General features: G+C 45.8%; 2 protein-coding genes across 4 annotated transcripts in view; one reads left to right on the top strand and one right to left on the bottom strand.

The window, feature by feature from the left end:
* Positions 1-6,704, top strand: part of STAT1 (signal transducer and activator of transcription 1) — a 33,222-nt gene extending 26,518 nt beyond the window's left edge. For 2 of the 3 annotated variants that reach the window (XM_075511345.1, XM_075511343.1), the window contains exon 24: positions 6,564-6,704. In XM_075511345.1, the coding sequence (XP_075367460.1) occupies positions 6,564-6,638 (75 nt within the window). In that variant the 3' untranslated portion in view covers positions 6,639-6,704. Of the gene's footprint in view, positions 1-157; positions 4,179-6,563 lie in introns of those variants that run through there. The other variant, XM_075511344.1, reaches the window with a different exon arrangement.
* Positions 3,014-23,159, bottom strand: part of GLS (glutaminase) — a 72,634-nt gene continuing 52,488 nt past the window's right edge. Inside the window, exons 15-18 of the mRNA XM_075511347.1 lie at positions 8,251-8,312; positions 7,212-7,288; positions 6,711-6,774; positions 3,014-6,352 (exon numbers count right to left, since the gene is read on the bottom strand). Of these exons, the coding sequence (XP_075367462.1) occupies positions 6,196-6,352; positions 6,711-6,774; positions 7,212-7,288; positions 8,251-8,312 (360 nt within the window). The 3' untranslated portion in view covers positions 3,014-6,195. The remainder of the gene's footprint in view (positions 6,353-6,710; positions 6,775-7,211; positions 7,289-8,250; positions 8,313-23,159) is intronic.

Raw genomic sequence — 23,159 nt, 5'->3', positions numbered from 1 at the left:
TCCAAATTAAAGCATGGCTTCCTCCCCCATGGTAGTTTGATCCCAAGAGGCGAATCTGGTGCTATTTGGGGAAGACCTGGTTGTGCTCTGTGGTTAGCAAAGACTAGAGTATTAAGGCTTTACTTGGCTTAATTGACATTTACTTTTCTTGTTGCAGATGTGTTCAACATCGTATTCAGCTTAAAGGTTGAGCTTTTTACTGCCTCATTAACACAGCTGATTAGCTTATGCATCCTGCTCTACAGTCAATGACTTGGTGACGCGCTTCACTTCGATTCTTTGGTTTCTCAACCCAAAGGTCCAGTAGCAATTTTTAAGTAACGGAAATATAAACAGCAGTCTGAGTAGCCTCCTTACATGCACTTTTTTTGTTTTGAAGTTCTTTGTTAAAGAATTTCCAGTTAGCGAGAGATACCGTGCTAGAGTGGAAGAAGAGAATAGAAATGAGAGGTCCTCAGGAACAGTGGTGGGAGAAACATGCATTTTTTGTTTAAGAGAATTAGTTCAATTTAATGTTTAAAACAGTTGGCTGTACATAGGCTTCAAAGGAAAGCTAGTTCTTTTGCAGAGGTTCTGTTCAGAAAGCTTGCACCTTCTGCGTAACTACTTCTGAAGAACTTTCACAGCTTTGAATTCTCATCTGCATCGCAGAAAGGAGAAGAGAAACACTCTGCAGGTGTATCCCACATGGAATCCATGTGCTGCTGGAGTTTGTCCTGGTTTTATCTTTTCTAAGGGCATGGCATACTGAGAGAACATAAGCCAAAAATGTTACCTGTATTTCATTTTTGCTGGTTTCTTAAGGCAAGGTCTTCTTGTGTAGGACGTTTAGCACAATCTTTCTCATAAAGAGCACTTCTTAGGACACCACCTTAAAGCTGCACTGGCACATGCTGCGCTTGCAACTCAACATGTACAATCAAGACTAAAGCCTCTACAGACTGCAGTCATGCTGTCAGCAGCAGTATCGGATAAAACAAGAACCTACTCTTCCAGAGTGCAAAAGGGGTTGGAGTATGTTCTTACTCACTGTGCTTAAGCTACCAAGGTGAGGATCTGGTCACTCCTATCTTTTACAATAATACATGCCCCATTTAGGTTGTAAGAGGTGGAACGGAACTTAATTGTCTCATGCACTATGAACCAGGGCCTTTATTTAACTGTTGATTTGAATAGCTAGAAGACCCTACAGGCTTTGATAATGAAGTGTTTTTGCAATTAGGGATAAGGCACAGGAAAGTGAAGAAGTTAAATTTCTACTGAGTAATGGCTGCAGAATATGCAATCTTTAGTACTGAAAGGATGAAGTTGTCCTTCCACCAGAGGAGGACCAGGTTTGTTTCTCAGCATGTTTGAAGATAATTAACAACTCACAGTTAAGAGGGAAGGTTGTCTTAAGCAGCTGGTTTCTTGGACTAAGGGCGTGCATTAGTCCAGACTGGTAATTAGCATGCAGCTGAGCAGAGGGACTGCAGAACACTGATGCTGGATCCCACATGTTCGGGTCCAGGAGCGGGGCAGCCAGCTCTCCGTGGCCCTGCTTGAGCAGGGGGGTTGGACAAGATGACTTCTGGAGGTCCCTCCAACCTCCACCTGTCTCTGACTCTGACACAGTTGCTTCTGCAGCTTCTCAACCCACTGCTATCTATTCCCAGCGCCTGGGAGGGCAGCAGCGGCCAGTGGGACTCACAGGGCTTGCAGAGCTACTTCTCTACCATTCAGAAATGCTAGATCGATCAGCCGCCGCTTAGAAAATAAACGACTGGTTCAGTTTAGTGTGTTGTGCCCAGGAAGACTGATGTGCCCCCTGCAAAAGCTCGAGAGAAAGAAATTTAAAGGACCTAGAGCACATAACATATGTACTTAAATGGAAAGCATTGCTACACTGACTTATCTTTGGTGCCCTGGGTTACTGAGGTTAACAGTGCTACAGAGTATCACAACTGGTGACTTAATGCTTTTACCTTATTGCAACTAGCTGAATGTGTATCTTTACTGTAATACAAAACTCAGATATTTGTTTCTTGAGGTACACCTTGTAGTCATGGTCTATGTGCAGCAGTTTGTTTTCATTACATTTATACTTGAAATTTTCTTCTGAGATTTAAAGCAATGGCCTTGATTCATGGCTTTGTCTTTACACGGCCAATAGTTCTAAAAGGAATGGTTTTTTTCCCTGACGGAATATTCTTTTGCCATTTTAAATAAATGGAACTGTCAGTTGACACTTTCGTCCCTTCTCTTGTTTTCTGGCTTCTTCTATTATAAAGATGTTTAGTAAGTACAGTTTAGTATGTACAGTAAAATAGTTTACTGTATATCTCATTTTAAACTTGTTTGTGCAACTGAACAGTTACAGCTCTGAAGCCTAAGGCAAGATAGATGCTTTTATTTCACTGCATTGTTGCAGGTCAGTCTGCATTACAGTGTTCTTAGAAGGTGGCTGTTAGACTATTTTTGTTCTTATCGCCTATATCACATCACTGATTTTTTTCTTCCCCAAACTTCAATAAACTCAACTTGAATTTCTAATTTGAGTTGATGAGTAGGATAACTGATCTATAGCTAAATTTTGTGAGCTATGAAGATGGCCCACTAGTGCATCTTTTTTCTCTGGAGCTATTAAGTGACACAATCCCTCGTCTCACACTCGTCAGGCTGTTACATTACCTACACAGCCAGAAGAATAATAAAAAGGAAAGAAACTGTTGGTGAGATGAACGATAGCAGGAGCGAAGAGTAGGCAAGAGAAAGCTAGAGCTGTTGAGGGCACATGGCCAATCCACTTAAGAATCCCAGCATTAACAAAAAGCAACCAGTGAAGGGACGCAGCTCTAGGAGTGTAGGGTTAAAAAAAAAGGCAGCTAGCTCAGATAAACTCTTTCTCATTTCCTGTAAGCTTTGCACAACGGAAATGACCAGAGCAGGTTTTCCCGGACAGCCTTCCCCATGGCTGAAGGCTTATTTCAACAGCAGTCACACAGATACCCCATGAAAAAGACCACTATCATCATCATCTTGGTATTTCCATTTATTATGCTGTAAAAAGCAACACTATCTGGATTTTATTTCTTAAAATAAATAACTTTCATTCTCAGAACCAGTACAGCTCAAGTTTAGATTCATTCATGGGAAACTGCTAGAAATACATTCATCACTGTCTATTCCCCACAATACAGAATCTAAAAGTCAAGATCAGCCCAGTCAGTTACAATGACCAGAAGTACACTGCCAATAAGTATAGTCACTGATAGTCCAGCTCCGAAGCAAAAAAATCTGGTACAATACATTTTGTTCACAAAGGTAGGCTAATTAATGCTAAGACTATCACAATATTTCTGAGTACAAAGCATTAAGTTAGCTTAATGATTTTAGGTTGTGATACAGAAGAAACATATGACATAAAAACAAAGGAGTGGGGGAATCCTCTTTGGAGCATAAGGAAGCCAGCATTTGATAAGATAACCAAAAGCTATTTACGGTAAAATCTACGTGTCAGTGTCATGAATGATAAACAGCCAAACCAATGTACTGCATATATTTATATTTATAAATAACGCCATGTCTAAATAGCTGCATTGCTGAATTGGACATTACAAAATAATACATCTTCTCACAATGAGAACATACTAAAACTAACCAGCAAAAATGCACTGAAGCTAAGACCGGCTAAAAGCACTCAGTATGATTCAGGAAAGCGTTAAGTTTAGGGACAGCCATGATCTTTAATGTTAATTCAGTTAAAATGCTTCCTTTTGGTTTTTTCATATATATGTGTATTATACAATATACCTATCTTTTAAAAATGCCAGTATGAACAATGCAAATTTCAATTAAATAAAGCTAAATCAGGTACTTTTGTGAGAAGCCAAAGGATATGTTTTAATAGGGGAAAAAAAATATGGAAGAAGTCAGATTAGCACTGCGATACAGAATACTGAACTAGAGTCCATCTGAAAACATTCCTCTACACTAAAGTTGACAGATCTGGTGCCAGAGAAAACAAGTTGGAATTTAGTTCAGGGTGCAGCAGAGAAGAGGCCTTGTGCTACTCAGCGACCACTGTGGCTCAGCCAGAGGCCATTTGGATTAGTTCTTGATTAGAACTAAGGTGGCTGGGACACGGGACGTGAAAAGAACGGGTTAAAAGCCTTCAGAAAAACAGCTGATCTTCAGGGGGGAAAAAAAAAAAAAAAAAAGGAAAAAAAAAGGCAGCTTAAGAACAGCAAGATTTTTGAGGAAAAAGTGTTTGATAACCATACCAGCCAGCTTTGAAATGTGATTTCAGGGCTTCAGACTTTCAGACTCTTCCAAGATTTCATGATCATGAAGACAGTCACTGCTTGTGATGAGTATCAAGCACTTTTCCATGTGAGGTGTCCTCCCTGCAGGGAGGCAGTATGGCATAGCGACGAGAGGCTGTACAGGAACTCGAGAGGATTTACTCTCAACTATACTGACCTGCTGGGTCACTCTGGAGAAGTTACTTCTCTCTATGCCTTTGTGTACCCATTTGCAAAAGGAGGGTAACGTGGTTCAGATCATCCTTATAAAGTGCTTGGGCCATTCTAGAAAGAATTTGGGCATTATTTCACAGGATTTTCGTGCCTCAACAGAAAATTTGAACTTTGAGATCTACTAATGACTTGTACACTACGTGCTAGGACAAAAATAGCCATATATGCAATTCTCAAGCACAATCTCCTTTTCCGTGTGCTAAACAATTCTTGCCTAAAATTCTTGTGCTACAATTCTTGCCTATGCCCAACAACTGTGGTGTTTTGTGAATATCGAACTCTTAACTCTAAGCGACTGCTCACTTCTGAGGTTTTGTGCCACAGTGTTGGCAGAAGCCATTGCACACGGGATGGGGAACTGTCGTAACATTGTACTTCTGCAAACAACAAATCTCTGCATCTACATTTCCCACGACGGGGCACGTGCCAAGCTGGCTTCAGTGGCAAGACAATAAATGCCACCGTTCACCACAAAAGGCATCACCTACTTGTGCTCCTGTTGCTGAACTCCTGTTCTACACCAGCGGAACCCCGCTGATGCAATATCCTGCTCTCTGGTTGATGGTAGTGCAAGAAGAGAACATACCCCAAAATTTGGCTTATCTCCTGCTCTGCTCATGCTTTGATTGGCTCTATGCTCCTTAAAGCTGTTTCACTCCATCCGTGTTCCTTATTACAAGCCTAAACTAAGTCGGATTTACATGTAATATTTGGTTTAGTACTTGGCCGTTCACACACTTCCAGTCCGCTCGCTGGTTCCTGGTGCAACTGCCAAGAACACCACACGTCAGCCCAAAAGGGGGGTTTTGCAGCTTGCCAAGGCTTGCTGTAGTGCAAATATACCTGCAAGAACACGACTGCATAGAGTGGAAGCACCCGCTTTCCCCAGTGACGGGGAAGTACTTTAGCAGCTGAACACGGAGAGAGAGGTGGGAGGCGAGACAAAGGGAACCAAAAGAAACGCTCCCAGAACAAAACCAAAACACCCACTAAACGCTGTTTGGTGTTACAAGTCACATTCCCCCATGCCATTTGGTCAAACAAACCTTAAAACAGATTCCCTGACAAGACTACCTCTAAGAACAAGCCTAGACCATTGACAACTGTCACCTATATACTCTGTTGATATTTATATTATGTAAACAAGGTTGTGTGGAAATTTTTTTTATTTTTTCCCAAAGATAAGTGCAGATCCTTACCTAACACACCCAGCCTAAATCTACACCAGCATCCTCAGCTTTTGAAAAACCTCACTGACGCTCATACCTGACAGTACTCCGGCTCATCTTGGCCATACTGGAAACAGCGGGCTACAGAAACAAAAAATCAGCAGAAGAATTCCTGACCACAGACTAGAGTTCACACAGAACACAAAAATAAATTAAGTAGTGCACAGTAAAGCCAACAACAGCTAAATATTTTTATACATCAATTATATGCAGCATGAGGTAATATTGCTCACATTATGGAGGGAGATTCTCAGTTGGTTTTGTTTCTTTTGAGAGAGATTGGATTTGTCCTGTGCGTATAGAAACTCCTGTAACATAACACTGAAGTAACAGAGACTTCTGTAAAATATATACCACTATCAGATAGAAACACACACGCTCTTCATTACTTATGTATACCACAATTAAATAGGTAAGTGATTTGATTCTTAGGATCTAGCTGCAGATGATTATAGTAAGCCATCTAGATTTTTGTGAACCGTTCGGTTCTCCTTTCCATTGTTGGAATCCTCTGATGGTGTGTATTGGACCTGATATTCTTGAAGAATTTTAAAAACATCATGGTGTCCAAAATGTAAAGCTTCATCCATAGGAGTGTTATTCCACCTGCAGGAAGGAGCACAGTATTTCCAAGATCAGCACGTAAGTACAGAGCCAAGAGCACCAAAAACCTAGTTCGTTACATTCTGTAATAATAACGAAGCACGCAGACCACGCTAAGTTTGGTAACTGTGAAAATACTTCGTAAGCTGAGCATAACCTTTTAAATAATGGTTTTAACGGTTCACCATTTTTTGTATCCCTGTTTGCTCTGCAGAGCCTACAGAGAACCAGTAGGATCCTGTTCCTTCTGCTTCAGTGTACTGGCTCAATGCATTCCATTCTTCCTTGATACCTCTCCTCCCGGGGCTAGAGAGATGCTATTAGAGCATCTCTCCTCCACACTGGCAATAAAACCACTCACCTGTCTTTGGGGAAAGGATTCACTTTGCATGCTTCCAGTAGAAATTTAACAACGTCCACATGCCCTATAAGAAACACAGGATTGTGAGTGTCCGTGTTTATATACAGCTACGTACATAAGTATATACATACAAAATTTTACAAAGCAGGTATGCACATATGATAGGACAAGAGGAACTGGCCTCAAGTTGTGCCAAAGGGGAGGTTTAGACTGGATATTAGGAAATTTTACTTCACTAAAGGGTTATCAAGCATTGGCACAGGCTGCCCAGGGAAGTGGTTGAGTCGCCATCCCTGGAGGTATTTAAAAGACATTTGGATGAGGTGCTTAGGGACAGGGTGTAGTGGTGGACTTGGTAGTGTTAGGTTTACGGTTGGACTCGATGATCTTAAAGGTCTTTTCCAACCTATACGATTCTGTGATATAGAGAGGGACGACACTGTAAAGAAAACCGACCACACTCCATTAACAGAGAGCAGATCACATATGAGGAGACATTACCCTCTGCAGCTGCTACGTGCAGGGCTGTTCGTGAGTCGTAGTCTCTTTGTTCCATATCCATTCCTGACAGAGCAAATCTAAAAAAACCCCAAAAGAGAAGTCTTACAGAGAAGTCTTACATAATTAAAACAAGTTACAAAACTAGCATGGAACAATACCCCTATGCCAAAATGATGAAACATCTGCTGCAAGAGGATATAAATGGGATCGAGAGCACATCGTACCTTCAGTTATAAGAAAAGGGGCCCTTACTGCTTTGGCTCTAAAAATAAGGTAGGGGCTTAATGTTCTTTCTGACCTCTAGTTGTTATAAGGAAAAATAAAATAAAAATGTATTTGCAGGGTTCGTAACAGTCAATATATCCGATGTAAAAATCTAACAGGGACAAGCTAAGTCATATAAGGCAAAGTAAATTTACGCCAGCTGAGGAAACCCGGGAAGGACTCCCAAGTCTGAAAATCCTGACCAGCGTTATGGTATTGGGAGAGAGCTTTCATCATGCTACAGTGCTCCGGGACAGCAGAGGTAAACTATATGCATTTTTCCAGCCACTAACTAGATTCAGGTATAGTCTAGCCACATTAATACGTTAATTTAGTCTCTTATTATTATTACTTTAAACGATGCCAGATTCTACTCCAGATTTAGAAAGCAAAGCTAGATTTCCAACCTCTCCAACAACAGCGTGCATTTTCCAGCCTTTTTCCAGATTTTTTGTGGCAGTTTCAGAATTGAATTATGAAGCAGGCTGGAGCACAGCTAGGATTTTCTGCCGTCACTATAAAACGAGTGGTTAAGGAAACGTCTTTCAGTACAATCCAAAGAAAAGGAAACAAGGGGATTTCAGGATAGCGTGAGGGTACCTTTTGATGGTTAGGTTTGGGGTTTTTTGTTTGGTTGGGTTTTGGGTGAGCATGTGCAATCTCCAGTGCAGCTCGGATGTCCCCAACACGCACACAGTGCATATTCATAAGTAAACAGCAGCAGCAGGTACCAAACAAGCCGCTCTCCTATTCCCAACCCCGCACCCATTTTTACCTCCGGAGTGCAGACACGTCCCCCGTGTAGGCAGCGAACAGCAGATTTATCACAGACTTCACCTACAGAGAGAGATGAAGGCCGTTTTATTTAGCTTCTTTCCTCAAAAAGAAAACAAACGGAAAACCCAGAAAAGCCCGGCATGGCCAGTCGGTCCAGTGCTTATGAACCTGTTAATTTTACCCCCTTCCCTGGCCACATTTTGCAGTGCAGTGCAAAACACTGGAAGAATTCGTTCCAGCTTGCTTTGCTACCAGTACTTGTATGTCTGTCTTTCCAAGGCTGAAATCGTAAGGACAGTAAAAGAACCATAAAATGTGCATCCCTACTGTGGTAAAAAAATGAGCCCTGCCGTATGGACAAACCACATTTCTCTCTCTGATTGCCCAACGATACCAAGTATTGAATTACAAAGACGGCATCACTTTGCACAATTCACAAACCATAAACACCTCCTAAGACAAACTCATTCTGGAAAAGTAAAGTTTGGGGGGGTGGTGGGGGTGGTGTTTGGTTTTGGTCTTTGGTTTTGTTGTTGTTTGGGGGGGGTTCTTTGTCTGTTTGGTTTCTTAGGAGGAGACTCCTCATACTAAGAGAAATCTACGTTAGCAGAAGAGAAGAAATGGTACCGGTTTTGGTTTGTATCACAGATTTTCCTTGCATACATCTAATATAGAGGCTTTCTTCAAATAAACAATTTTAAGCAATTCTATCACATAATGAACCACTACAGGAAAAGCAAGGTTTCAAGGCAGACAAAAATAGGATCTTTTTAGATCGAATAACATAGGCAAAGTCTCAGGCAAGCAGTGCTTTCCTCAGCTCTATTAATGACTAAGAAACCATACTGTTAGGATACCAACTTCGTCCCATGCCCATTTTTAACACATCCTGGCTACAACAACTCTAGAAGTTTTAACAAGAGCCAAACCCGACATGATACATGGTTTCAAGCATCCCACCTCAGCTTCTTTCATAACCTGATATGGCTGCTTCTAGGCACCATTTCACAGCATCTTCCAGTAAACTTTCTAAATGCTGTGTTGCTTTTCAAGTTGAGTCTACAAAGTTCTGTCGCTGCTACCAGCCAAGTAACAGAGATAAAGGAGAAAACTGATGCTGCGTTGACCTTCCACGACACGGAGGAGAAACAAACAGAGAAGAAAATCACCGCCCACAAGCGAGTCTCCCACAGATTTCTGCCAAAGCACTGGCCTGTTTTCACAGGGCCACAGATGAGCCAACAGCTGCGCCTCTTATAAACCAAAGCAGGGGAATAGCTTGTTATTTTTTACACCTCAAATATGTACTGACGCAAAGAGAGACTGAAGCAAAAGGAGACAGAGCCAGGATGGAACCAGAGCCACGCTCCTTACTCCAGGACCCACAAATGCCTGCGGCTCCTTTTCGGTTTGCACTACGAGGCTCACCAGGCTTCGGAGCCTCGCACAGCAAGCGCGGGACGGGCTCGGCAGGACCCGCAGGTCTCCATCCCTTCTCGGCAGGCCCGGTGTCCCCAGGCTGCTGCTACCCCTTACGGGCTCCAGAGACCGGGCCCTGGGCCCTCACCCCGAAGCACCCGGCTCACCTTTAACCGTGCCAAACCTGACATCGCTTCCCAGACCCTCCTCACAAGCATTACAGAGGACAGGCCTGAGGCGGTTCTGTTCCTCCCATGAAGATTTTTTGTTGTTGTTTAAAGCTTCGGGGGGGGGGGGGGGGGGGGGGGAAGGCAAACCAGCAACCAAGAATCCTGCAGCACTTGAGCAGGGGCTTTGCTCGGGACGCAGAGCCAGCCATCGCTGGCTGAGCCCAGCCACCCCTACAGCCTGTTCCCTGCCCCGCAGCGGGGCTCGCCTTCCCTCCGGCCCCCGGCCCAGCCCCGCAGGTCCAGGACACGGGGACAAGCGGGTAGGAGCAGCCCGCAGGGACGGGCGTCTCATCCCTTCTGCGGCAGACTCGCAGCTGCCACGGAGCCTGCACCACCTCCATCACCACCGCCAGCGACGGGCAGCAAACACCCAAGGGCACTCGCGTTAGGCTTTCAGTAGAAACCACCACGGCCACGCCGAAATATTAAAACCTCCTAGAAGAACGTACATCCGTTACAGATACTGGGCTGAGACTGTATTTAAATGCAGGCACAAAAGGGGAATTTAGTTCGATGATCTCTAAGTTTCATCAGGATGATTCAGGAGTTTTCCTTGCTGAGAGAGCAGCTGAGCACTGCCCTACTGCTGGGGCCCCGCCAGCAGACCAGGCTGGTTGCACCCAGGCATCTCAGGTCCTGCAGGGGAATACTCTCCCTTTCTCAGGATCTAGGATGAGCAAAGGACATTCTGTCCTTAATACAAACCATTTCCGAGGTAACCGATCATCTACGTCATGCCCAGGCCCTACCCCTTCCGCTACATTCCAGTGAATCACCACCACTTTCCCCGTCTTTTGATATATACACACAGATACCGTTCCCGTGGTCTATGGGCCATCCCTCTCAAATGAGTTGAGTTCATTTAGTCCATGACTTTGGGCTCCATCTGCCATCACAGCCCTTCAGGGCAGGAGGGATGGTGTGTGGTGTTGGATTGTTGCGTGCTGAAGCCAGTTCTGGTTCTCCCCGGCTGCGGTCTAGAGCACATTCTCTACATCTTGCCCTGCCCGGACTGCCCCAAGGGCTTCTGCATGAACTATCTCCTGTTTCATTTGTGCAAAGGCTTGTCGTTGCTCAGGGCCCCATGGGAAATCGTTCTTCTTCCAGGTCACTCGATAGAGAGGGCTTACGATCAGGCTGTAATTTGGAATACGCATTCTCCAAAAACCCACAACGCCTAGGAAAGCTTGTGTTTCCTTTTTGCTAGTTGGTGGGGACATGGCTGTTATTTTGTTGATCACATCCATTGGGATCTGACGACGTCCATCCTGCCATTCTATTCCTAAAAACTGGATCTCCTGTGCAGGTCCCTTGACCTAACTCTGTTGTATGGCAAAACCAGCCTTCAGAAAGATTTGGACTATTTTCTTCCCTTTCTCAAAACCTTCTTCTGCTGTATTGCCCCATACGGTGATGTCATCAATATATGGCAGATGTTCTGGAGCTTCACACTGTTCCAGTGCCGTCTGGATCAGCCCATGGCCAATGGTGGGGCTGTGTTTCCACCCTGGACAGTCGATTCCAGGTGTACTGGATGCCCCTCCAAGTGAAAGCAAACTGTGGCCTGTACTCTGCTGCCAAAGGGATTGAGAAGAGCACATTAGCGATACCAGTTGTGGCATACCGCTTGGCTGCCTTTGGCTCCAGTTCATATTGAAGTTCCAGCATGGCCGGCACAGCAGCACTCAGGGGCGGCGTGACTTCATTCAGGCCACGATAGTCTACTGTCAGTCTCCACTCTCCATTAGACTTTCGCACTGGCCATATAGGACTGTTAAAAGGTGAACGAGTCTTGCTGATCACTCCCCAGTTGACAAACCAGCTCATGGATGGGAATCAGTGAGTCTCGGCTGGTGCGATATTGCCTCTGGTGCACCGTTGTGGTAGCGATCGGCACCTGTTGTTCTTCGACCCTCAGCAACCCCACAACAGAAGGGTCCTCCGAGAGACTGGGCAAGGCGGACAGCTGTTTAATGTCCTCCATCTCCAAGGCAGCTCTACCAAAAGCTCACCGGTACCCTTTTGGGTCCTTGAAATACCCCCTCCTGGATGTAGTCTGTGCCAAGGATGCACGGAGCCTCTGGGCCAGTCACCATGGGGTGCTTTTGCCACTCATTCCCGGTTAGGCTCACTTCGGCCTCCAAGACAGTCAGCTGTTGGGATCCCCCTGTCACTCCCGAAATACAGATGGGTCCTGCCCCTGTATCGCTTGATGGCATCAGGGTGCACTGTGCACCGGTGTCCACTAGAGCCTTGTACCCCTGTGGGTCTGATGTGCCAGGCCATCGAATCCCCACAGTCCAGTAAACGCGGTTGTCCCTTTCCTCCACCTGGCTGGAGGCAGGGCCCCTCTAGTCCTGGTCATAGTATTCGTTACCGACTTCTTGTACGTACGAGTCAGGAGCTCCTTCATTAAAATCAGGAGTAAGATCAGCCCTTCTGCTCCACCTGGGGAACTGCCCACTGGAAACTGGAGCAGCAATTTTCCTGGAAGAACCCCCTTTGGTGATTGTTTTTTCCTTGCAACTCACATACCCGTGTCTCTAGGGTCGAGGTAGGTTTTCCATCCCACTTCCTCATGTCCTCTCCGTGGTCATGCAGGTAAAACCATAGGTTACCTGCATGGGTGCCCCATGGTGTGTACCCTCTACATCCTCTCTCTTGAGCAGAGGAACGCTGACTCCTAATAGCCGAGACACTGGTCCATACAGGCGGAGAGTAGGACCTATCCTCTTTGAGTTGCTGGACCTCCCGGGACAGTTCCTCCACAGCCAAGACGAGGGAGGAAGAGACACTTTCTTCGTATTCCCAGAGTCGGCTGCCGCTTCATCCACCGTTGGTGCCTCTTCATCTTTCCAGGGCAGTATTGCCAATGAGTTGGCATACGACGCTGGTGCGCTCCGTACCAACTGCTGTCGCGTGCACCAGCCTTCGTCTGGGTCTTTGGATAACTGCTCGTCGTCCAGGTCACCATAAATCACCTCCAGCACGGCTAATTCCCTCGGGTACTGGATACTCTCTCCATGGTGGACCATTTGCCCGGGCGATATACATCACCTTCCTTGAAGAGATCCTTCCTTCATAGCTGACAGGAGCCGCCTCCAGAGGCTGAGGGCTGGTGCCCCTTTTCCAATCGCTTTGTCAATGCCCCCTTCCCTAGAAAGGGATCCCCGCTCTTTGGCTTCCTTACCCTCTAATTCCAGGCCACTGGCCCCGTTATCCCAGCATCGGAGCAGCCAGCTGACAACGTGCTCGCCTGGACGACGGCTGAAATCTTTTCGGGTATCTCGCAGCTCACTCAGGAGTAGGGATCGGGTGGTTTCTGTCTCGTTTACAAGTTCTTCCTCCTCCTCCTCCTCTCCTCGTGATGGCCTGATGGCCCTGCTTTTTCATCCTCCCTTTCTAAGCGAGCTGACTTTTGCTTCCAAGATTTCTTCTTATGTGTAAGGGTGACTGGTACCGGCACGGGTTGGTTCCCTGGTTCAGCCGCAGAGCCTGTCGCTGGGGTTGGGGTAACCGCAGAGCCTGTCGCTGGGGCTGGAGTAGCCGCAGTCCCTGTCGTTTTGTCACCAGATCCAGAGACCTTCTCTTCCCCTTGAGGGTTCTCAATAGTGTTGAACAGGGCTCGATAGGCATGGGCCAGGCTCCAGCACCTTGCAGTGATTTCTGTCTCTGGAATTGCCAGGATGACAGCATACTTTTTCCAAATATTCTACAAATTTTTCAGGATTCTGCACCTGTTCAGGGGTGAAGTTCCAAAACACCGGAGGTGCCCATGCTATCCCCCACACCCTGCCACTCATAACTATCCAGCCTCAGGGCAGATCTCTGGGCAATTTTTTTAAATAGTTGTTTTACCCTAAACGAGACCTGAAACACATTCAGGAGACATAGCAATAGGAGCATGCTGGCTTGAACGTCCCAAGGATATTCAAAATTCTCGAGAGCTGTTGTAACCAGCCTGAAAGAGAAAGGGAAGGTGAAAGCACAGGGGAAAGCGTCCCTTTCTGTCGTCCCCACAGACTGGCTCTCCGAGGAGCAAAGGTCAAGGATGTCTCTATTAATAATTCCCGAGAGATGGCACCCGAGGCGTGGAGATGACGGCAACACCGACCACCAACACCAAATTAGTCTTTTTACCAGTAATATTACCGTGTCATAAGCCGATGTTACACACTACAGCAAAATGATAATCCTGACCCCTCTCCCAGAAGCGATAAACAGCACACAGGGCATACACACTGCAAGTAAGGATTTACGTAACACAACCATGCGAACAAATAAAACAACATTGTGACCAGCAACTATTAAACTAATATAATTCATGTTTGTAACTAATTTGTTTTATCACGCTCTGGTCAGATCTGTCGTCATCTCAACCCCCACGCTGGGTGCCAAAAGGCCTGTCCTGGTTCAGCCCCAGCCGGCAACCAAGCCCCACCCAGCCGCTCGCTCACCCTCCCGGGGGGATGGGGGAGAGAATCGGAAGGGCAAAAGTAAGAAAAGTCGTGGGTTGAGATAAGAACAGTTTAATAACTGAAATAAAATAAAAATATTATTAATAATAATAAATTGTAATGAAAAGAAAAATAATAAGAGGGGGAGAGAGAGGAACAAAACCCCCAAAAAAACCCCAAGTGATGCAACTGCTCACCACCCACCGACCGATGCCCAGCCCGTCCCCGAGCAGCGATCGCTGCCCCTGGCCAACTCTCCCAGTTTCTATACGGCGCATGACGCCATATGGTATGGAATAGCCCTTTGGGCAGTTGGGCTGTGCCCCATCCAGCTTCTTGTGCACCCGGCAGAGCCTGGGAAGCTGAAAAGTCCTTGACTGGTGTAAGCACTGCTTAGCAACAACTACACCATCCGTGTGTTATCAACAGTATTCTCATCCTAAATCCAAACCACAGCACTGTACCAGCTACTAGGAAGAAAATTAACTCTATCCCAGCTGAAACCAGGACACTGGGCTTCTTTATGTTTCTGGGAAATGCAAATGTGTATTAAAATAATAGAATAAAAATAACACGCATTCCTTCCTTACAAAAAATAACTTTCCAAGTGCAGCTGGGGCTAAGAATCCCTCTGGATTCAGCTGAACGTTTTGCTAAGAAGCCATTTTCATTGTCTATAATGATATGACAAAATGTAATTTGGAGACTCCTGAGGCTTTCTAACACAATAATCATAAGCCACGTCTCAGCAATCCGGGAGAGGTTAAAGCCGCTCCTTTCTTAAGATAAATAATGTAAAATCCAAGGTCTCACTGTTGTAAAACTGAACTTCTTGACAGACCAAAACAATAAGAGATACAAGTCCAGACAAAAAGGAAAAAAAAAAAAAAGATCTCTGCTTGTTTAGTTCAGAAGTAGGAAATCTGCGAGGAAATATGACTGCTCTCTGTACAACAGTAAAGGTAATGCGATACAAAAGGCAGGAGACAAACGAATTAGCAGGACAATTATGAGGAGAATAATTACCCCAAACTGGTCAGGAATGAACTGGAAGAGTTCAAGCTGGAGAAGAAGCAGCGAGAGTGCAGCCACCACAGCTGAAACACCCCTCCCCTAGGGCTCCTGCCCCCCTTTCCAGTGAGGCTTCACCCATTGTATGGAAGAGTCAGGCTGCATTTGCTGGCAACAAAACACACCTGGACTCTGTAACCGCACCCCCTTCTATCAGCAGCATAGTCCGGGCCAAAAAATTAACAAATTTTATAAGGGAGGAAATGAAATTGCTCACAAGGCAGCCATAAACAACAAGAACGGACATAAAAAGTGAATTCAAGAATAAAATTTAAAAACCTACAAATACAAAATACATTTTGAATTCAAAGTAAGAATATACAGTTTCCATGAGCATCTTCTGGAACATCCCTTAGATTTCAAGAGAATATTAATCTAAGTAGCATATATATTAAACCACCATGTAAGAGGTTATCGTTTACCTTGAGAAAAAGTTATTATGTGAAAATAACTTGCTACCAGAAGCTTTGTATCTGCACAAAATCTCACTTAGGCTGCCATAAAAATCAAGCACAATCAAGACTTCAAAAATGCAAGTAAAAATACTCTACCCCCAAACTCACTACCTAGTGGCCTGAAATAACATGTCCGTTGCAAAAATCAAGAGCCAGAGAAACTCTGAAGTGGGAGCAGCAAACATATGATTGTGGGGTTTTTAACTGTAGGGGAAAAAAAAAAAAAATAGTGTAAAAAAAATTTTTTTTTTTTTTTTAAGAAAAAAGAAAGAGACAACGGATGAGCTGTATCCATTCAAACTAAGTAGGGCACAAGGGACAAGGCAACTAATTTAAGTGTTTAGAGACTCTGTCAATGAGTTTCTCACTGAGTGGTTCATGATCTTCTACGTGCCGTATTGAGTACTGGCGTTTCCATTAACTGCACTGATGAACACAATTTTTCCCTCACCTTCAGAAACAGGAACAGAAAGTTTACCTTCAACCCGACAGCCATGAATTACCCTCTTCTACTGTGCAGAATTCCTTAACTATGAAAATTTAATAAAAGGAGAAGGGATGGAGTCCCTTCGCTGTATGAGTTGGATCAAACGTTACCGTACAGCTATATAGCGGTATCAAACCCAGAGCAAAAACTGTCCCACCTGATGTCAAACAGGAGATAAAGCCTGCATGCACTGCACCGGATTAACTTAACAGCTCTCGGTACCGTGCCAGAAATACAGAGCACTACTCACTTCGCTATGGTGAAACCGTCTTTGTACACAAACACTTCTCCCTCAGTGCTGGATATAACCCCTGTTATCCAGGTGGTGAAACCAGCAACGAAAGGTTCCTCAGGAATATTTGTGTCACCCAACATCAAAGAGCAGAAGTCCCAGACCGCACACCTCGTATTTTCACCTTCAGGCTAGTAGGTGTTAGAGGGCTCGGACTCAGCTGGATGAAGCTATGACCGACTCGGCCCAATGCTGGCAACGGTCCTGCTGCACATCAGAGGTGGCCAAATGACCACGACCTCCAGAGGTCCTTTCCAACTAACCGTTCTGTAAGAACGTGAGCAGCACCAGAAAGAGAACTCAAGACTGTCGTTGCTGAAGAACTACAGCGAGGTCAAGCTAAAGGGAGGAAACACTCGGAGTTCAGAGCGGCAGGAAGTCACACCGCTGCGGCAAACATTTCAGATAAACACAAGGGGCCTAAAGGGAAAAAAAAAGAAAAAAAAAAAAAAGAAAAAGAAAACACACCAACCCAAACCCCTAAAAGCACAAAGCGAGTGAGATAGGGCATTGAAAGTTACAAAGGAAAACCGAGCGTTAAAGCGACTCCTAGTCCAAAGCTTTCGTATTGCAGTTCTTTTAGCTATCTCCTAAGCCCGACTGTGCTAAAAGCTTCCAAGAAGTCTCCTTCAAGCAGCAGGACGCAGGTGTGAAGCCAACTGCACGTGAATGGAGGAAGCGCAGCAAAACACGCCGGCTGCCCCAGCGTTTCGGGCAGCGCGTGCCCAGCGCACAGCAAGTACGCTGCTGTGCCCCGGTTCTCCGTAACGCACACGGGCCGAGCGCTTTGGTAAGACGTGACAGTTTGTGGTTTGTTTTTCAATTTCTCAGGGTACCAACCTGAAAAACCTAATGAAAAAGTTAAATTTAACTTCAGTATTAATATGCTGAAGTTACTTATCACAAGTGAAATTTCAACGCGTCTAACTGATCTGAAAGGCTTGACTGGTACGTGGGAACAGCCTTGCTGGAGTATTTGTAACAAAATAGTCTTTCCTAGTTGAGCTGCACACCCAAATCCAGCCCACACGAGAAGACTTATTTAAATGGTCTTAGTCTCATGATGGCTACTAGCAAATCCCCGTACAAGACCGAGCTGAGAATCACTTCTCTCAACACAGACCAGTTTAGAGGATTTTTTTTTTTTTTTTAAATGTAGAAGAACAGCATGTGTATCACTGCCTAGCTCTAATGCTTATCAACAGAAGCCCTCTCCAAACACTTCACAGAGAGCAAGCTGCTATCGTTATCAGCACGAAGAGGGGAAACTGAGGCCCAGAGATGGAAATGAATGGCTACGGTCTCGTCGCGAGCACAGAGCGACTCGGCGCGTTCTGCCCGCCGGCTCACACGCTTCAGCGTTACTATAAAACCACCAAACCTCAGGTAGGAGCCGAACCCGAGCAGCTGGCCATACCAGCCCCGTGCTCTGTACCTGCCCGCGCGTCCCTGTCGCTTCGGGGCTGTTTGTCCTGCTCTGCTATCGCTGCGATGACTCCAGCACAGCAGGGCGAGCCTCTGCTCCGTGCTCCGCTTGCGTCGGGAGAGGAAAGCCAAACAGCTGTGCATGCCAAGAAAACAAATCCTTTAGAAAATATCAATTTAGCTCAGACCTGGATTAATTCCATGAGAAGCTCTTAGCTAAAAAGGTCACTGAATCTGGATTTTAATTTCCTACTGTGTCCTGCTTCCTGAGAGCACCCCGTCCCCCGATTTCTTTGAAAACACTACAGAATGTACAGTCTAAAAAAATATGACTTCCAACTTTACTGTTTCTCCAGGTGGCTGAGGAATAGTCAAGCCCAATAGTTTAAAATGGTGCTGCTAAAGGCAATACAAACAAGGATAAACAAACAAAGCCCCCTAATCTTTCCAATGCTCTTTACATGATATTTAGGGACAATGCCACAAGTTAGCCTTCAAAAAAGACATTCAAAATATTGGGGAAAAAAAGGTTGCTTGAATGCACATTGTTTCTCAAGAACTTTGCCGTATCTGAACTTTACTGTGCACCAGAGCCGGTGTGGTGACAGGAGACTTTCAAATACAACAAGGGGGGAAAAAAAGAGATAGTAGAGCTAGTTGAGAAAAAAAAAAGGCCACCACTCTCTTCTCTCAGGTCTCATTTTTTGCGCTTAAAATGGGACGCAATATTTCCTTTTGAGAACCCTGCCCTCCTGGCCAACTGGCTTGAAGAAGGAAGTTTTAAACGCTCCCCTGCACGGCACGGAGGCGTGGAGATAAATCAGGACATGAACTCCAGCTCTTGCAGCCCCGGCCTGCCCTAATGCCAAGCAGCCGTCACGCCGAGCCCAGGTCCCTGCCGCACGGGGAGCTCTGAGCGGGTCCCAGGTAAAGCAAGACGCTGGCGCACGGTACCACCAGACTCCTGAGAAACGCTCCCGGCTGTGGGAGAGCTGCGCTGAAACCGGACTACAGCTCTGCAGCTCTTCGCCAGCGCAGAACAGGAGAGAGAGTAGAGAAAGCAGACCGACTTGTCTGAAGCGTCTCTGAGGCACGGTCCTCCACGCCACTAAAACCTCCTAACGCTGCAGCGCAGTTAACCTGCATTTATGATACCTTGGCGATCCTCCCTTGGCACCCGCAGGCACCAGCGACCGAGGGTGACGCTCCCTACTTATACGAAAAGTCTGACGGGTGTCATTTCAAAACCGCGGGTCCTGGCAACGCGTTGTTACCACCAGGAGAAAGATGAGAGCGCAAAGCGCCCGGTAATTTGTCTTATGCAGTCTCTCCTCGCCCCGCGGAAGCCACCGCGGTGTGGCAGCTGGGTGGCACCGACACAGGGGACGCACGCGCACAGGGCCCCGCTTGCCAAGAGAAGCCGCGCGCGCCTCTCCGCCCCGCGCCGAAAGGCACGCTGCAGCCGCTGCCGTACGCGCCGAGCTTCCGCGCCCGTCGTCAGCAGCACGCGGCTTCGCTAATGCGGCTCAGCGCTGGATTAACGCCGAAATTCAAAAAATAGATTTTTAAGCTAAGGTGAGTGTTTGTCTAGTGAACGAGGATTAACGTTTCATACTGGGAAGAGACCGACTACTATAAAGTCTTCCTATTCTCCTGACCTTTGCAAATGACCACGTACTGATGGTAATGCAGGAGCAAAGACTTTACGTAAGCCACGAGGGGCTGCACAAGGTAATAAAAGCTCCAAAATCAACACAAGTTTGACTTCACAGTCCCGCCGTTCTGCTACTTTTCCTAAAGCTGAGCCCACGCTGAGGGCCATCTGAGGATGTAGCAAAAGCAAATCATTCTTCCCGCTCCCCAGAAAAATCACAGATTTTTACACGATCATTTTATCAGTGGAAAAAAATTCCTGAATCTAAAAGACGCCAATATAAATTCTGAAACAGCAGTGGTGACCTATTGAAAAAAAACCAACAAAAACACAACAACAAAAACCCCAACAACAAAAAAACCCAGAAAAAGTGAATCTAGAGCACAAATTAAAGGATTCGGTCACCCAGTTTTAACACACTGAACTGGTAGTTTAACTACCCTGAAGCATAGCCTACAGATGACTTTCTCCCTGCACGTAAGGCTTCAAAATAAAATTTAGAAAAAACCTGCTCAAAATTGATTTTGAAGCTTCAACTCCAAAATTAAAGCTAGAATGCAAGTAGTCCCTGAAAGGACAATAAACCAGAGACTAATCTCAGAGAGGAACACACGTGCCTGTACATTCAGACACTAGACAGGACTGCTTATTTGAAAAATGGGACATTTTCATATTTACAATTAATTTGCAATAAGCCAGAATCTGCTCTCTGGGCGCTGCTGACAAGACTGGTGTGGAAAAATCACTGTTCAAGTCTAAAAGAGAGCCACAGGTTTCCTTAAAAATACCATTCTTCAATATGAAATTAAGCTGTATTTTGTAAGGAAAGAAATCTCCACTGGAAGTCAGTATCCTTGCAACTGAGTTTCTGCTTTGTTTCCCCTGAAATAAAGTGAAAGTTGGTTATAACTTAAGGGTAAGTAAAACATTTACTTTTAAAAGTAAAAACTAAGACTGAAGCACAAACAAACATCCCACCCAAACAATACGGGTTTGTCCAAAGCACTGAACTCTTACTCTGTCCTCCCACTGACGTTTCTTACAGCTTTTAAAACCGGCGTTCAGTCTGGCACAAACAGACCTCTGTCACGTCCAGCATTATTTGAAGGACTGAAACCGGTATTTAGATGCCCACAGTGCCAGTGCTGGAGAAGCGCGCGTGTAACGCCTCTCAGACAGGGATCTGCGAGCTCAGCGAAGCACTACCTGCACTTCACGGCCGAGACGTGCCCCGCGCCAGCGCAAGCAGCCGGCCGGGATACAGCACCCGGACGTGGGCGCTGCGGTTTATTCACCAAAGCCCAGACTAGTTGAGGGGCCAGCCAGGTGAGGGCCGGCTCTGAAGCGGTCTCGGAGCTCGCCCGAGCTGTGAGGTTCTGCCCCCGAGCATTTCTAGGGTTGGAGAGTCCGTGAAGGCACTCTAAGCAGCCTTTGGATTAAGCCACAACATTACCTTATTCTACAGAAAACCAACAGTCACATAAGAAAAGATAATTTCTCTAACTAACCCTCTGAAGCTTGCAAAAATAAGTCTTTTGGCTTCAGTAAGAGTGATCAACAGACCCCACCTACCTCTACAGCACCCTAATGCCAACTGCCTCTAACAGAGCCTCTTTTGCCCGACATTAAACGAGCACAAGGCTCACAAAAAGTTTATAAAGTTAGCATTCCTTGGGAAAGTCTTTGTTCCCATTATACTATAAGTAATTAGAGGGTAGGTGAATAAATGAATGCATAGGCTTACACTCATGAATGACACACAGAAATATCTGAATGCACAAACAAGGCTAGCTGGTCCATAAAACTTGCGTTCCTTCTTCAGGACTTTCGCCCCCACCTCTTTAGCCTATTTTCTGCACTACTGATCCCTGCTTCCTCATGTAAGCTGAAGAAAGTGCAAAAATAACTCTAGAATCTGCAAATATTTACTCTGCTGTGTTTTGAAACCAACACAGGAAACAAGACTGTCGATTTTTTTCTCCATTTTCTCATGCCCCCGCTACCGTTTCTCTTCCCCTAGATGGGGCAAGCTCCTCGTCGCAGCCCAGCCCGGGAGGGAGGAAGATACCCAGCCCCATTAGTGTTACGAGCTGCGGGCGCAGCGTTTATTTTTGGAGTCAAAGCTGCAACAGTAACTGTCAAAGCTGCTACCACGAGTTTATTTTTGGAGTCTCCCTGGTGGAATTAACTCGAAATGCCGCTTGCGCAGCAATTATTCACAGAGCTTGTGCTGTTGGTCGAAAACTAGCAGACTTCGAAAACACTTATTTATTCCTCAGCGACTGCCTTACAGTTTTTAGCAGGCATGTTCAAACACAATTCACGTATACACCGAAAGCCGCTTCTCCCACGAGTGACGCCCAGGCCGCAGCCCCACGAGAGGCTGTATTTGCACATACACATAGCCAAAGCAGCTTTAAACCAACGGTACTCCTACGGCCGCACCAACCTCCGTCAGTTATTTACCCAGGTTCACGGAGGAGGTTCTCGGTCCGCCCTGGGCTCTACCAGACAGCAGTACAGCGCTGACAGCTTTCAGTCTGGAGCCACCGAGGGGAGTTAACGGCATTTACGAGCGCAGCCAAGAGCCGTTCCAGCGCTGCGTAACCTCCGTACAGACCCCGACTGCATCCGGATAGCGGAGCCGATGGCACAGCGACACAAGGAACGCGCTATTTGAGGCATTATTGCTGCTTTTTCGTGAATTTATACTTTATTAAAAAGGACACAAACGCGCTGGGTAATTTTGTAAGTTAAAAGGTCGTCTTGACCTTTAAATTACGGATCTAACTACAGAGCAGGATGGCAGCGGTCAGCAGCTGCTGCGAGCAGCTAGGTAGGCTACGGGAAAGGAACGCTGCTCAGGGAGCAGGCAGCAAGCGAGCCTGTGAGAGAGAATTTCAAGGGCAGCCCTCGAAGGGCCAGCACCGCGGCTACCGCCGCTCCCCTCGGCATCGGACTGCACTTCGCACAGGGCGAGGAGGAAGGTGGAAAAGCTATGAGGCAGCTCTTACTGCTTGCTAACAAGTACACCGATTCAGCAGAAAAAAATTATGCGATCCTGAGGTTTTTTTTTTTAATTGTATATCAAGCAGGTCAAAATCCCAGTATGATTTTAAATGTCTTCTTATTGCAATTCAACTTTTAAAATTGTTTTAAATCCAAACCCGATCTTTCAGAACAAAGCTGGTCATTTCTTCTTCTGACTTCGTACATTTTTAAATTGGCAGGTAGATACTGACACCACAATTCTATGGTCCTAAAAGTGTCCCTTTGAAAGTCTGAAAACAGAGCAAAGAGTTTCGACCAGGTTCAGTTCAGACACAGGAGTGCTAAGACACAAACAAGCTTGTACTGGTAGCTCAATCTGAGTACCTGTCACGGAAGCTGTGCCTGTAGCCGAATATAAGAAACATT

Source organism: Mycteria americana, chromosome 9, assembly GCF_035582795.1.
Source record: "Mycteria americana isolate JAX WOST 10 ecotype Jacksonville Zoo and Gardens chromosome 9, USCA_MyAme_1.0, whole genome shotgun sequence".
Classification (NCBI taxonomy): Eukaryota; Metazoa; Chordata; class Aves; order Ciconiiformes; family Ciconiidae; genus Mycteria; species Mycteria americana.
The sequence above is the reverse complement of the archived record's forward strand: the minus strand, read 5'-3'. Positions and strand labels throughout refer to the sequence as shown.